General features: G+C 44.0%; 1 protein-coding gene across 3 annotated transcripts in view; it reads right to left on the bottom strand.

Moving 5' to 3' along the window:
* SPHKAP (SPHK1 interactor, AKAP domain containing) overlaps positions 1–14,738 on the bottom strand; it is a 73,094-nt gene extending 58,356 nt beyond the window's left edge. Inside the window, exon 1 of one of the 3 annotated variants that reach the window (XM_083442554.1) lies at positions 14,180–14,738. In XM_083442554.1, the coding sequence (XP_083298680.1) occupies positions 14,180–14,214 (35 nt within the window). In that variant the 5' untranslated portion in view covers positions 14,215–14,738. Of the gene's footprint in view, positions 1–13,804; positions 14,152–14,179 lie in introns of those variants that run through there. The other 2 variants (XM_083442556.1, XM_083442555.1) reach the window with 2 other exon arrangements.
* Between the last annotated feature and the right edge of the window lie 1,140 nt (positions 14,739–15,878).

Here is a 15,878-nt window from a genome sequence, read left to right as displayed (position 1 = left end):
AGTATTAATATTGGAAGGCCACAATTTGTACCCGAAGGATTGCAAAAAATGACTTATATTTTGTGAACACGTCAACACTGATCTCAAATCCCATATGAAGTGGGAAATTGCATCCTGGCCCTTGCTTATGTATTAGACCAGGCATAGGCAAACTCGGCCCTCCAGATGTTTTGGGATTACAGTTCCCATCATCCCTGACCACTGGGCCTGTTAGCTAGGGATGATGGGAGTTGTAGTCCTAAAACATCTGGAGGGCCGAGTTTGCCTATGCTTGCATTAGGCTTAGCATGCATAGGGGATATGCATGCATGAAACCCAACACACATAGGCCTAATCCAAGGAATGTGCACACTGAAAAACAAAGGTAATTGGGTCATGTGAATGGAAACAAAACACTTTGCTTTATGCATGTAGATGTTTATGCAAACTTCAAAGTGCGAATGTCAGGTAGGGCTGTGACCATGATAAGTGTTAAGGGATGAGAGAATGACCCCAACCCATCAACACAAACAGTGACATTGCTGATTGCATGTCAGATGCCTGAGACCCAATAGCCACTTGAACAGAGCATGGCATCTGCTTCCCTCTCTTCCACAACAGCTGGTCACCATTGCCAGTACTGATACTGCTGACCATTCACTGAGTGGAGTGGCTGGTGGGAAGATTTGTGAGCAGAAGCCCACTTTCAACTGCAGATTTCTCTTGCTGCCTTAGGGTGACTGTCAGTCATACACTTTGAACCTATCATCTCATAATACATAGTTCCACCATTGGCATAATTGGCATAATTACAATCCTGCAAAGGTTCAAAAAGCAATCATCTAATCATCTGTGACATAATTATAGTATTGCTATTATATGCTTATATATAACAAGATGTAATATCACTGTCCTAAAGCCAAAATTATATATAATGTAATAAAAGCTGTAGGAGAATCATATCCAACAATTTTTAATGCAGAACTGTAGACCAGCAGAGCATGCTTTTGTATCTTTTCTCTAATGAAAGAGCAAACATCCCCTTTTGGGTCAGGGTACTCAAGAAGGTGGCTTCAGGTATGCTTGGTGGAGGCTGAATTATCTGGGTCCATTTCAGTTTGGCTTCAGAACTGGTCACGGGACCCTGCTCATTCTTCTTGGCTTCTCAGCAGCTTTTGGTATCAAGGAATTGGAGGTTGTGGGTGGTTCTGCTCCTAACTCAAGGACTGTTTCCAGCAAGAAGTTATGGAGGGGCAGTGTTCAAGGACATGGGAGCTTTCCTATGGCATCTCAGAGGGTTCCATCTTGTCCTTCATACTATTTACTATCTACATGTAGTCGCTGGATGCTGTCATCAGGAGACACAGTCAGGATAACTCAGCTGGTACATCACGAGACTATTAATATCAGGGCTGTGGGTTCGTGCCCCACGTTGAGTGAAAGATTCCTGTATTGGAAGGAGTTGGAATAGATAACCCTTGTGGTCCCTTCCAGCTCTACAATTCTCTCTCTATCTCTGATTTGAAGTGCAGTGTCACCAGTACTGTATGTAGACAATATCCACACTATCTCTCTGTTCCATCTGAATCAGCAGTGGTGTCTAAAGTGCTAGACAGATGTTTGGAGACAGTGATTGGCTGCATGTGGACCAATACATTGAATGTGAATCCTGAAAAGACTGTGTGTTCTTAATTCCAAGAGATGGGCAGGGAATTATTTTGTCTCAGGCTACTCATCAATGCAAACACGATATAATTTATCCAAGAAAAGATACATATTTGAGGTGATACAGCTTTCTCTGGAATGAGCAATCAGTGGGTGTAATTCAACATTGTCTGTCCATGCAATGGGACTGCCCCATGGGAGGAGTTTAGTTGTGCAAGCAGACCCGGGAACTGGAAACAAAAGCTTATAAGCTCTTCCTCTGACGTGCAAGAAGGCAAAGTGAGAAAACGGGAATGCAAGAGTTCAAAACCTTTCATAGCTAATACAGTGGAAAACCACTGTTCCCCATTACATCGGAACTGGGCCTTAAAGGTTTATAAGACCCTCAGAAGTCTGTAGATGTGAACTCGTCACTGTTCTTAGAACAGTGAACTCAGCTGGAATTGTAATTCCATGTCTGCAAAGTAACTGTGCTGTTTCTCAATCTCATTTTCCGCTGATGAATGTGATACAGGGCAAGATCCATTGTATCTTGGTTTTAATTCTAAAAGAGCACTATGCTCACTGGGATTCAGTAGCTGACTTTATCAAGATATCCCCTTTCATGGTGCAGCAATGTTCCTTCTTTGAAATGCTAAGGTTATGGATGATAGTTAAAAGATTAAAAACTGTAGACCGTGACAGTAGCTGCCTTAAGAATTATAATAGCCACATGGTGTTAAACTGAGTGCATTCCTCAGGTTGCAGCAATTGCAGAATATTATCAGAAAGTATCAGTAAACTGATTTGCAGGTTGTATATATGTGTAAATAAACCATATATCATAAAGACACCACAGTCTCCACTGTCCCTCATTCCAAGGAAACACTACTTTCTTTCCACTTACATGAACAAGGTTTGCTGGATATCCCAACAGTCAGGAGTAAAATTAAAGTAGACCTATGCATGCCTGTTCTATTTTATGCAGGGAGGTATGTTTTCTCTCCTCTGCATTATATCAAAACCAAATTGGTTTTTTAGACGGTAGACTTTTTTTGAGTACAAGAGCCTCTGAATAACCATAGGGTAAAATAAAATATTAATTTGGAAAGTCCCTGGTAAGGTTTATTTAGGTAAAGCAGAATGTAAATTCAGGTATCTAAGGGGTGGAGGGAAGCTAGTGTGCTAACTCATGCACTGTTTCAGCTTAAGGTAATGTATGCTGTAAGCAGAACAAATTATTTATGAGAGTTTTATCTAAAGCACCTTTCAAAGTGAATTCCTCTTTCTGTTCTCAGGAAAGCAGATTGTTCCAGGTGGCTTGGTAGGAGACCCAGCTTAGAAAAACAAACTCATTGTCTAGGGATAAAATTGTTTGATATAAGACAACATCACCCTGTGAGGTAGGTTACGCTAAGTGATAATGGCTGGTGTGAGGTTACTGGATGAGTTTTATGACTAACAGTGCAATCTGACGCATGCTTACTCAGAAGTAAGTCTCACTGAGCTCAGTGGGACTTAATCCCCAGGAAAGGTGTTTATGATGGCAGCCTTTGTGAAGTTTTGAACCCATGACTCTCAGTTGGTTAGAGCATGGTGCTGATAATGTGAAGGTTGCAGGTTCTATCCCTGTACGAGACAGCAGCGTATTCCTCCATTGCAGGGAGTTGGACTAGATTATCCTCAGGGTCCCTTCCAGCTCTACAATTCTATGATTCTAAGTCTATATCCAGAACTATAAACTATACCACACCGACTCTATGATATAGACACCTGAGGTCTGGATAAATGAAATGTGTGTGTGTTTCCGCAGTTGCATTTGTGATTTTAAAGTTAAGACCGACTGCTATCATGAGCTTTGTTCGCTCCTAACCATGTGTATACTCCCGTGAAGGCACAGATGGTTAGTAAAATGACAGCTATAAATACCTCTAGCAAATGTTTTCATGATTTGTTTTGGATGTGAATCCCATGCATAATGTAAATGTTAGCTGCGGCCCAATTCTGTAAGATTTTCAGATCGCAGACTACGGCTCTTGTACGCTTATTCTCAAGGGTACGTCTGTGGTCTAATTGAGAGAATGTAAGTAATAAAAAGATATGCCCTTCTGGTATTACAGGTCAAGGCTAAACCAACCTTTACTAAACACAAGCTTTCTGTTAAAAAATGTAGCATTGCCTTCACTAGGTGCGCATAATGGGATTTTGCAGAAGCATTTTGTCTTTGTCAGAGTTCTGCACCTGCTGAAATACCACCTTGCAGCTACACATCATCTTGGAAAGCACACAGAGCAGAGAACATTGAATAGAAAAGTTGTGCCATTGTAATTGTAGTTTAACACACATTCTTTGCTTCTTTCTTTTCCAGGCCCTGAATGCCTGCTTCTATTTCATTAAATAAAAAAGGGAGACCTCATCTTGATGGCATACTTCTGGATTAAAAGGGATGCTTTTTTGCTTTTTTAACAGAACTGAAACAGTACTAAGCCCACATGACTGATTAAGCAATGCAATTTTCAAACATATTCAAGAAAGCCTCTTTTACAGGGCAACTATAAAATGAAGCACTTGGGACTGTCAGGCAAGTAACAGCCTGGCTGAAACAGAACTTCTTCTCTAGTCCCTGCACCACCTTGAAATCTTCTCCAGAGGTTTGGAGGAAAACCCCTGCACATGCAAAGATTGGTTAAAAACTAATATTCTGACCCCAAATATGACCCATAGGTAAAGGTAAAGGTACCCCTGCCCGTACGGGCCAGTCTTGACAGACTCTAGGGTTGTGCGCCCATCTCACTCAAAGAGGCCAAGGGCCAGCGCTGTCCGAAGACACTTTTGGGTCACGTGGCCAGCGTGACATCGCTGCTCTGGCGAGCCAGAGCCGCACACGGAAACGCTGTTTACCTTCCCGCTAGTAAGCGGTCCCTATTTATCTACTTGCACCCGAGAGTGCTTTCGAACTGCTAGGTTGGCAGGCGCTGGGACCGAACAACGGGAGTGCACCCCGCCACGGGGATTCGAACCGCCGACCTTTCGATCGGCAAGCCCTAGGCGCTGAGGCTTTAACCCACAGCGCCACCCTATGACCCATAGAGGACAAGTAAAACCTGAACATCAGATCTTTTGGGCTTTTTCTTGGGGTTGAAGAGTTGTTGTTGTTTTTAATGCAAGATGGCTTGGGGTCTTTTTGGGGGGCTGACAAGCAGCTCATATAGAATGTTACAAATAAATAAGGAGTGGTGCAACTCCATGCCATTCAATATCCCGCTCCACACTTTCTTTTTTACTTCTAACTATGATAGAATCATAGAATTGTAGAGTTGGATGGCCCCCTAAGGATCATCTAGTCCAACCCCCTTGTAATTCAGGAATATGCAGCAGTCCTACAGGGGAATTGAACCTGAAGCCGTGGTGTTATCAGCCCCACACTCTAGCCAACTGAGCTACCCACATGTCAATCATATTTTGAATTCCACCAAAATCTTAAAAATTCCATTCCACCAGAATCTTAAAAAGAAATGGTGCTTCCAAGTTAAAATGTCAAGATTACATATAGCTCTGGCTGCGTATGTTTCAACACAGCTTCACAAGCTATCAGATCTTTTTTAAAATAAGCAAGCACAGCCTTAACTCACTGGCATTTCTTGAAAGAAGATCAAGAGCCTTTTATATTCCTCCTTCAGTCAAAGGTGTAAGGTGAGCCAGGTGTATTCATGGGCTTAATAATGCGCATCACTCTAGAAATGGCAACAAAACATACATTGCTCAACTTGTTCTGTGCCTTCAACTGGTACTGGCATAGGTGTAAAGCCACAAAGGACAGTAAGGCCATCTGAAATCGATAGAAAGAAGATTCACTGATGCACAACCTATTCTGCCTCCTCTAACACAGCGCAGCAGGGCTGGATCTAGACACATAAAAAAATAATTCAGGAAAATGTGTATTCACGTTGGCAAAAGACGGAACTCTACAGTGCCATCTGATGGCAGTGCTGTGACATATTTAAAATGTTTTCTTTACTAATGTAGCTGAGTTTGAACTCTCTCTAAGTGATGACTACCAACATGAATTTGACGAAACTGCGGGAGGCAGTGGAAAACAGGAGTGCCTGGTGTGCTCTGGTCCATGGGGTCACGAAGAGTCAGACACGACTAAATGACTAAACAACAACAACATTAAAACATCAGCCCTATATTCATATGTGTCTAAATGTAAGAGCCCTGCTGTTTCAAGTCCAGGAAGCCTGAAAGCTGGGTTTGAAAGCAGATGAGCACTTGTCTTGTTGATCTTAAGCATCAGGTATTCAGTGGTATACTGCCTCGGAATCTGGAGGCTGCACGAAGCCATCATTACTAATAGCTGTTGATTGAGTTTCCTTTATCCCATGAGTTTCCTTTATCCCTCTAAGCCAGTGGAAATCAAAGCATACGAAAGCGAATCCCATAATAAATCAAGCCTGCATTGTGCAAAGGAGTGCTTTCTCTTGCCTCACCTGGATCTATTGCTTTTCAATTTCACTGGATGATCCCTAGCATTATGAGACAGGGGATGGGGGAAAGTTATCCCCAACCAATTTTTCCTAAACATTTACCATCTCCTCCCCTGCTGAGTCACTTTCCCCCTTAAATGTAAAAAAAGCCCCAGGTGCTGCAGCCTTTTCATGGAGGACATTTGGATCATTGGGGGGGGGGGGTGTCCTTTCTTGTTCTTTTTGGAACATTATACCATCATTTGGGGATGGGCTGAACAAAATGTATGCAGCATTCCAAACGTGGCTGCATCACAAACTTATATAAAGGCATGGTACTGGCAGCTTTTCTGTCAGCCCTTTCCCTAATAATCCCTGGCGTGGAATTTGTTTTTTCAATGTGGCCACATGCTGAGTGAACAATTTCATCGAGCCACCCTCTGCAGAGCTACGCCGCTTCTTCCTCAGCAAACTTTGCTCTTTTGTATGCTTAGTAATTTTATCTTTAATCATGCTTCCCACTAATACACCCAGAATGAACATTTAAGCGAACCAACGTGTAATTTCATGGATTCCCATATATCCCTTTTAAAAAGCTGGCATTGGCTGGATTAGCACATCCCAATATACATAAACTGCGGCACAGGGCAATGGTGACCAGTTTACTCTTCCCCTTTCCTTCCCACTCATCCGCAGAGAAAACAAGCCATCATCACCGGCTGAGTGTTACATCCAAACCAGAGATTGTAGCTTGCTCTGCTCAAATGAACCACAGTTGGTAAACCAAGAACTACCACGTTTTTGGTGGTGGGTTTTTGTTTTTGGGGAGTAAAACAAACCACAACCCCTGGTTCACACATAAGGCTAAGACAGTTTATTGCTTCCCAACATGAATGGGAAGGAGCAAAGCAGGCATGATAAATTAACGCATGGTAAACCATAGAATCATAGAGTGGTAGAGTTGGAAGGGACCACAGGGGTCCCTCATCCAATCTGAAACCATACCAGATGCTGCTTAGCTTTGCAAATGTGCTATCAGTTTTATTGCTGCACCACTAGGAGGATCTGCAACTTATGGCTACATTTCAAACTTTCAGCAACGAGGCCAATTTTTATGGCAAGCTGCACATTTTTCTTAGAAAGGTCAGCATTTTCATATTTCAGCTCTTTATGAACCCTGGGTAGATGCCATCTAGATCCACTGACTTGTTAATTTTGTAGTCTACTTATAAGCCCCAGAACTTCATGTCTCTTCACTTCTCCTTCAGTTCCTCAGCTACCCTCCCTGGAAATAAGTGCTTCAGGTGTGGATTATCTTCCATAATGAAATCCAAAGGAAGTAATACACAGTGTTCAGCTCCTTTGCAATCTCTCTGTCCTACAGCTGAAGCCAGAGGTCAGTACAAAATGCAACCTAGGCAAGATGGACAACAACTGAACACCTGCCTCTAATTTGCACTCTGATTATCTATGCATTCCTAGCTAATAAGATATTGTTTCTATGACCACCTGCAGTTCTGCTCCTAAACTATCAAGCTAAACTCTACACATACAGCTTGTTATCGGTTTGATGCCATAGGCAATTATTCCATTAAGAAAACAGCCTCCAGCATATCCCACTTCTTTATAATTTATAATGGGGTTGAAATTGAACACCATAGGAATAAAATAATTTGAGAGCACAAGCCTGGCCACATAGAGAGAAAGTTATTGCCTACTCAGATTCTGCAGATATAGAACAATAGTTTTGCTGGCTCTAAATGCTTGACATATGAAGCTGCCACACCAGCTCAGACTATTTGGCAATCTAATGCCAGCAGCGGGCAACATTTTCTTCTCTCAAGAGCGCCACAAGCAAACTCTGGGCAGGGCCAAAGCAAAACATTCCTTTCTCTCTCTCTTTCTGCCATTCTGTTCTCTCTCTGAACACATTCACACCATACATCTAAAGCACTATGACAACACTTTTATAGCTTCTCCCAAAGAATTCTGGGAGCTGTAGTTTAAGGGTATTGAGAGTTGTTAGGAATCTTTATTCCTCACACAGAGCTACATTTTTTAAAGTAGTTTTTAGCAATCACTTGCTCTTCCCAAGCAACTTTGAGGCTGGCTACTGCAGATATAGACACTGCTTTCCAATCACAGGCTCTGCTGGTAGCCTACATGAAGTCATGGATCCCCTTAGACACGCAACATAGAATAATACAATCAAAGATGTGTTGAGTTGGAAAGGACCACGAGGGTCATCTAGTCCTACCCCCTGCAATGCAGGCATATTTTGCCCAACATGGGGCTCGCACCCACAACCCTGAGATTAAGAGTCTCATGCTACTCCTACCCATCAGCAATAAAATTCCATCTTCCCCAAGGAGCCTTAGGAGCAACGTCACACTTTACAAGTGAACCCTATAATCCCCAAATGAACAGACACAAAAGATATGCAATGGACAAGAGAGATATGCATTCCATTATGACACACAACAGTTCTCACAAGCAAGGTCCTTATGAACAGCTCGGGACAGTAAGGGACATCATAGCTATTTGAATTCCATAGAATATGACAGGATTCAGATCAGAAGTATTCTTCAAGGACATGCCATGGACCACCTGAACCAAGCCCACAGGCCACAGGTGGCCCATGGACCAGAGTTTCAGAGTACCCCTGGAACAGGTGAAGGGTAAGCTATAAACATGTTAAATAAATGAATATCTATTTTAGCTTACGCACTAAATTAAATAAATTAACTATTTAAATTATAGAGCTGGACATATTAGTTCATACCTTACTTAAATCAAGGTAGGAAAACATTCAGTGCTTAACCTCTAAAAGCAAATGCTGCAAAGCTTGATTTACCTCCTCTGCTCCAACAATTGGCTGTATGCTCTCCCGTGATTAATCAATTTCACAACAAATTGCTCTCATAGTTCATGTTGTGAAAAAGGGACTTAACAACACTACATCATTAAGTATGATTTATGAGGCAGGCTGGAAAGAGCCACTTACCAGAGCTTGCAAAGTGAGGCCACGATTAAATGGCATTTTTAGCTGTAATTTCTTAACAACTGGGTGCTTACTGCTTGGCAGTTAACCTACATATGGGAGAAACTGTTGGCTCATTCTGCCATGATGACCAGTTATGGAGCAGATGATAATAATAATAATAATAATAATAATAAATTTTATTTATACCCCGCCCTCCCCAGCCAAAGCTGGGCTCAGGGAGGCTAACAACAATCAAAATAATCCAACATTCTAAAAACCTTTCATTATAAAAATTAATTATCTTAATAAAGGTAAAGGTGCCCCTGCCCGTACGGGCCAGTCTTGACAGACTCTAGGGTTGTGCGCCCATCTCACTCAAGAGGCCGGGGGCCAGCGCTGTCCAAAGACACTTCCGGGTCACGTGGCCAGCGTGACAACGCTGCTCTGGCAAGCCAGAGCCGCACACGGAAACGCCGTTTACCTTCCCGCTAGTAAGCGGTCCCTATTTATCTACTTGCACCCGAGAGTGCTTTTGAACTGCTAGGTTGGCAGACGCTGGGACCGAACAACGGGAGCGCACCCCGCCGCGGGGATTCGAATCGCCGACCTTTCGATCGGCAAGCCCTAGGTGCTGAGGCTTTAACCCACAGCGCCACCCGCGTCCCCCTAATTATCTTAATACACCTGAGTTAAATGACACCAAGAAGCAGCTGACAAGAACTATGTCTATATCTGGTGAACCCAGTCCTATTGGTATTGGCCACCAGCTTGCATGGTACAAGTAAGTCAGCATCCAGAGTTCTGTCTTGGCTCTGAAATTTTACATTTCGGCTCTGCATTCTTGCAACATTCCAGTAGGACAGGCATGGGGAACCTGTGACTCTCCAGTGGTCACTGGACTCCAATTCCCATCAGCGCCCCCAGCCAGCATGATCAATAGTCACAGATGATGGAAGCTGAAGTCCAATCACACCTGGAGGGCCCATCTTTGCAGTTGTATAAGCTAGAAATTCTTTGTACCTGTTGACGTAGGATTGTGCTAGGTATTGTCGCTCCTGCCCCCAATATCTAATATGTGCAAAGTTTGCACAACCTGGCAGTTCCACAGTTGCATGTGCTCCGTTGCAAGTTGCTTGCATACACCACAATCTTTAAAAAAAAAAAAACTTGAATGCTGCCTTTCCAGTTAAAAAACCATGCTTAAGGTGGCATACAACATGGGGGAAATCACATAATTACAAACATAACAAAAGTAGTCATAAACAATAAATAAAACATCAAAAAGTGCACAACCAAATTGCACACTTTCCATACAAATCATAATAAATATGCAAAAAATAATATAAATAAGAGGAACGCGCACATACCAAGAAATAGCCCAACCCAAGTGTTAATGCATCTGTGCAACATGCTGGATATGTCACAGCACCAGTGCAACACCATACTTTTGTGACACTGCACTGGTGCAAGGATGTTTGCATAGGATTTGGCTGATAAAATACTTGTGTGACAGGGACAGTGTCCCTACTCCGCTGTCTTAAAAAACACGGTAAGATTCAAGGACTTTAATTCTCTGGCAGAGATTTATGTCTATTATGCTACCACAACATTCATGCAGCAGCAGTTTAATAAAATCATCCTTTGTGACACTGCTCTGGAGAAGCAGTTTATACCTCTCATTCCAGGTGGTGCAGCAAGTCATAACACCCAGACACAAGTTGCTTAAATCCAATTATTGCAACTTTACTGATTTGCGGATCCGATTATGTTTTATACTGCCTTAGAGTGATATGGTATCTTCGCGTAAAGGGGCATGGATCATCATAGGGAGATGAATCGTTTCACTTTTAGGGCTTATCATGCAATTACATCTTTGCCAAGACAAGTAGAAGCACTTTTTCTATGACAGCAAGCACAGGAAGTTGTAAAATTAAAATGTGACTCAAGTGAATTTCAATAATGTCGAAGAGTGAAACTACATAGATGAGAGAATGCAGAATTCTAGGAGCCTGATCAACAACAACCTTCTCGTGCCAGAAATTGTTTCAACTACTACTTAAGGGAGGGGTAGCCAAATGTTGTTGTCCATTACCTCCAGCCAGCAAGACCAATGGTTAGGGATAAGAGGTGGTGTAGTCCTGCAACATCTGAAGGGTCACAGTTTCCTCACCCCTAACCTGACATCAATGATGTGAAAGGGACTAGGACATTAACCTTAAACAGATTCATGTGAATTTTGTGAGACTTAGGAATTAGGTCCCCCTAAGTTAAACGGGACCTACTCTGGCAAGTTTTTTTACTTGGGATTGCAGCCTTGCACTGAAATTCCATAATGTCTACTTACTCAGAAATAAACCCCATTGAGTCCACTGAGGCAAATGAACATAGGATTGCAGTCTTAACGGCTCTGAATATAGTGGTACCTCGGGCTACATACGCTTCAGGTTACAGACTCCGCTAACCCAGAAACAGTACCTCGGGTTAAGAACTTTGCTTTAGGATGAGAACAGAAATTGTGTTCCAGCAGCACGGCAGCAGCAGCAGGAGGCCCCATTAGCTGAAGTGGTGCTTCAGGTTAAGAACAGTTTCAGGTTAAGAATGGACCTCCAGAACGAATTAAGTACTTAACCCGATGTACCACTGTACAGCTGTTCCAGATTTGAACTGAAGTACAGTAGTTAATAAGCACAATATGCCGTATCTCAGTCTCGCTGCATACATTACGTTTTTCATGTGTACACACAGTGCATGTGCTAAAACCATAATGCACAACAAAGGCATGTGTGTGCTTTGGCAGACACAGACATAGACACAAAACACACATAAATACACCAGTGACATAGTGCTTGCTTAGGGCTCCCTACAATCTGAAATAAGTGGGAAGGTTCTTGATCCTATTAACAAGCTAGCGATTAACAGCAATATTAACATAATCTCTCAAATCCATAGGAGCACAGCCTCCTTGAGCTCTTTATAGGCATCTCATGGTTTTATCTTCTGTTTACCTCTGGAGATTTTTTACTACAAAGCTAATTTTCTTTCGCTTTAAGGAATTGTGATGGAATGATGAAAGAGAGATCTCACTGGTTATAAGCAAATGCAGTTTGTTAGTCTTTAAACTGCCTTTTCAAATATTGGTTTGTCAAAATGAAAAAGCTAAATCATATTGAAAAAGGAAGCCATTAAAAAGCCTGCAGCAACCATATCCCATTTTCCCCCTTATCAGTTTTGTTCTCACAGTGGAAACTGACTCTTAATTTACACCCTCTGCTGTTCAAATATGAGACATGTTTTGCAAAACACACAGGACTGCTGCCCTTGTATTCTGTTCAGCTACTTGCAGTGTGTATGAATGAGACAGATGCTGTCCATTAAGAAGGGATGAAGAGGCTTGAAGATGTCCGGTTGTTTATTTTTAACCGCACCTCCAAGACACCATTAACCTTGCATAACGATTTTATATATTTGCTAGATGAGCTGGGTTAGCCCAAAGCAGTGAAAACTGTTTCATTAGCCAAAAGGATACACCATAAATCCATTGCTTCTTGTAGCAGTTGTGCTCACAACCTGTGTATGTAGGTCAGAGAGAGATGTATGTAGGCCAGCAACAATATATTGTGTGGAACAAAACTAAACAGTAATGAACATTAACATTGCATTTTATATGCATTAGAAAGTGCCTGGCTTCCTACCTGTGTGCTTAATACTGTTTGCACAAAACATTTAAGGCGAAAAATAGATTATCACAAAATCACAAGGGTATTGTCGTTTTAAGAAAATACTCAAAAGGAGACACTCTGCGATGTTGACTTTGAAAACCTAGATCACTTCCACCTGCTTAATTCTGAATGACACATTAAACCATGCATTCCCTTAGAGCCCCAAGAAAACGTTATTGCTGCAGTGCCCTTCACACCTGGGAATGTGTGTGCTACTAAAACTCAACACAAGAGATTGTTTACATGGTGATGGCTAGCTTTTGAAAGCAATGCTGCTTATGGTTTCTACATCCAATTAAAAACGTGGCACAGATAAATAACCAGGGTAGTATCCTATCAGTTCCTAATCCCATTCATGGAAATAATTTCACAGGAAGATCACAGGCACCCCCCCCCCAAAAAAGCAGTATTACTAGGGAAGCTGTCCACTGCTAGTATTCTCTGATACCTCATGCAAGGCAAGAAGCAATTTTCTAACCTAATTATTATGCATTTCCTGGAGGGCTCACCTCCTAATAGATAACATTCTCAACAAACATATCACATGCAACAACCACGGCTTTGCTCAACTGTTCCGAATTCCTTCCATTTCCACGTGCTCTGCGGCCAAGAGTCACATTTCCCTGAAGCCTCTGAAAAGCAAAGCTTCCTCCTGCATTTATGAGAGACATGATCAACCATGAATGAAACACAGCTCTTCTAATGAAGCGCCCCACTTGCAATGCCAGGCTGGGTGTTTCGCGTGTGAACGCCCGCTCGCGTGTTTAGGAAGGATTTCGACGCAGGCGGACAGCAAGAACCTTATTTATCAGCAGTGTCCTCCTAACGCGCTGGGGAGGAGGAAGGTAGAAAAGGCTGAGTTGGGTAGCAGCTAGTTTAAAATTCGGAAGATGGCCGAGCCTTTCGATGCTTCCCCCCACCCCTTAAATTCCCGCTCGTCATTCTGCACAAAACACACAGACACACACAAGCAGAACTCCTACCACCGTCCCATGAACGCATGGAGCCCTTACCGTCCCCTCGCAAGCTGGTCTCCGTCACGGATCTCCAAATGCGCCCTTGAAGAACGCCTCAGGCAGCGCGCAAGACACTTGAGCACTTCAGCTAGGATGTGTGCGTGTGCGTGTCTTGCGTGTTTTTAAAGTCAAACCCTCCTCCGAAGCTGCTGGCCAGGAGTGGCGAGAGGGAGGCGAGCTTCTCTCCAACCCAGCCACCCTCACCCCGGGAGGAGCTCCCTCTGCACGGGGCAGCGGATCCAGCGGCTGCTGCTCCTCCTCGGGCGCCCTAGAGGGAGGGTCCCGCGCGCAGAAAGGGCTCGGCAGAAAGGGCTACAAAGCGGGAAGAAGCGAGAGGTGGGCTCGGGCGCGGAGGAAAGCGCGGGTCCTTACCTCGAAGGGACCTTCAGCGTGGAATTCCCAGCCATTAGCAGGGCGGGATGCTCTTCCGCAGAGGGAGGAGGAGAGGCAAGGCAGACAGCGCTCCGCCACTTCTGGTAGTTCCCCCCGCCCTACTTGGCCGGCTTTAGTACGCGGTACACCACAGCCCTGCCCTTTGCCGCCCTCTCCGCGCCCGCCTCCTTTTCAGGCTCTCCCTCCCGCGAATAGGAGGAGGCAGAAGGAGCCACATGGGAGTCGCTAGCTTCTGGCGCCAAGAGCCGCTCTGGAGGCTGCTGGTGGCTGAGGGAAGAGCTTGAAAGCCCGCGGGACACCCAGATTCAGATCCCCAGTCCGGCCCTCCAAGCTCACTGGGTGTGACCTTGTGGGTCAGCCACTATGGTTAGGGCTGTTCACACGTTAAGCTGAGACGTGCGAGGAGCCTGTAGGCATGTACGAATGTCGTCCTTAAAGGTGTTCACGCGTTACATCCGGCGAGCCTGCAGTGGGCGTGCAGCAGCTCGCTGACAGTTTTACAATTTATTGTTGTTTAGACGTTTAGTCGTGTCCGACTCTTCGTGACCCCATGGACCAGAGCACGCCAGGCACTCCTGTCTTCCACTGCCTCCCGCAGTTTGAGCAAACTCATGATGGTAGCTTCAAGAACACTGTCCAATCATCTCGTCCTCTGTCATCCACTTCTCCTTGTGCCCTCCATCTTTCCCAACATCAGGGTCTTTTCCAGGGAGTCTTCTCTTCTCATGAGGTGGCCAAAGTATTGGAGCCTCAGCTTCACGATCTGTCCTTCCAGTGAGCACTCAGGGCTGATTTCCTTAAGAGTGGATAGGTTTGATCTTCTTGCAGTCCATGGGACTCTCAAGAGTCTCCTCCAGCACCATAATTCAAAAGCATCAATTCTTCGGCCATCAGCCTTCTTTATGGTCCAGCTCTCACTTCCATACATCACTACTGGGAAAACCATAGCTTTAACTATACGGACCTTTGTCGGCGAGGTGATGTCTCTGCTTTTTAAGATGCTGTCTAGGTTTGTCATTGCTTTTCTCCCAAGAAGCAGGTGTCTTTTAATTTCGTGACTGCTGAGACCATCTGAAGTGAGTTTTACAATTACTCACATGCAAACATTCAGTGAGTGTGCGGTCGTCGTGCTTGATACACAATACCTGAGCCGTGCAAATCGACAAGCATACACACTTTCATACAAACACTTCTGTGGTGTGTGTGTGTGTGAAAGTGACGTGGAGCAAGGGGGCTGAGAAAAGTTTCTCTCCTAAGGCTAGAACTCGTGGGCATCCAACTTGGATGGCTTTAAAAGACGATGAGGCAAACTTGTGAAGGATAAGGGCCATCAGTGGTTACCAGCCAAAATGGCTATGCTCTGCCTCCACAGCTGGAGGCCGTAATGCTTCTGAAAACCAGTTGCTGGAAACCACAGGAGGGGAGAGTGTTCTCGTATGTGGGTTCTGTTTTAAAGTTTCCAACAGTGAAAGCAGGATGCTGGACTAAATGGGTCATTCGCCTGATCCAGCATGCTCTTTTTAGGTTCTTGCTTACAGTGATCTTTTGTCTCTGTGTTCATTGCAATGTGAACAAGTCTATTGCGAATGACTACACGTGGTTAAAAGGGACGCGGGTGGCGCTGTGGGTTAAACCACAGAGCCTAGAACTTGCTGATCAGAAGGTCGGCGGTTTGAAT

Source organism: Podarcis tiliguerta (genome assembly GCF_965153285.1).
Source record: "Podarcis tiliguerta genome assembly, chromosome: 5".
In the NCBI taxonomy this organism is placed as follows: domain Eukaryota; kingdom Metazoa; phylum Chordata; class Lepidosauria; order Squamata; family Lacertidae; genus Podarcis; species Podarcis tiliguerta.
The sequence above is the reverse complement of the archived record's forward strand: the minus strand, read 5'-3'. Positions and strand labels throughout refer to the sequence as shown.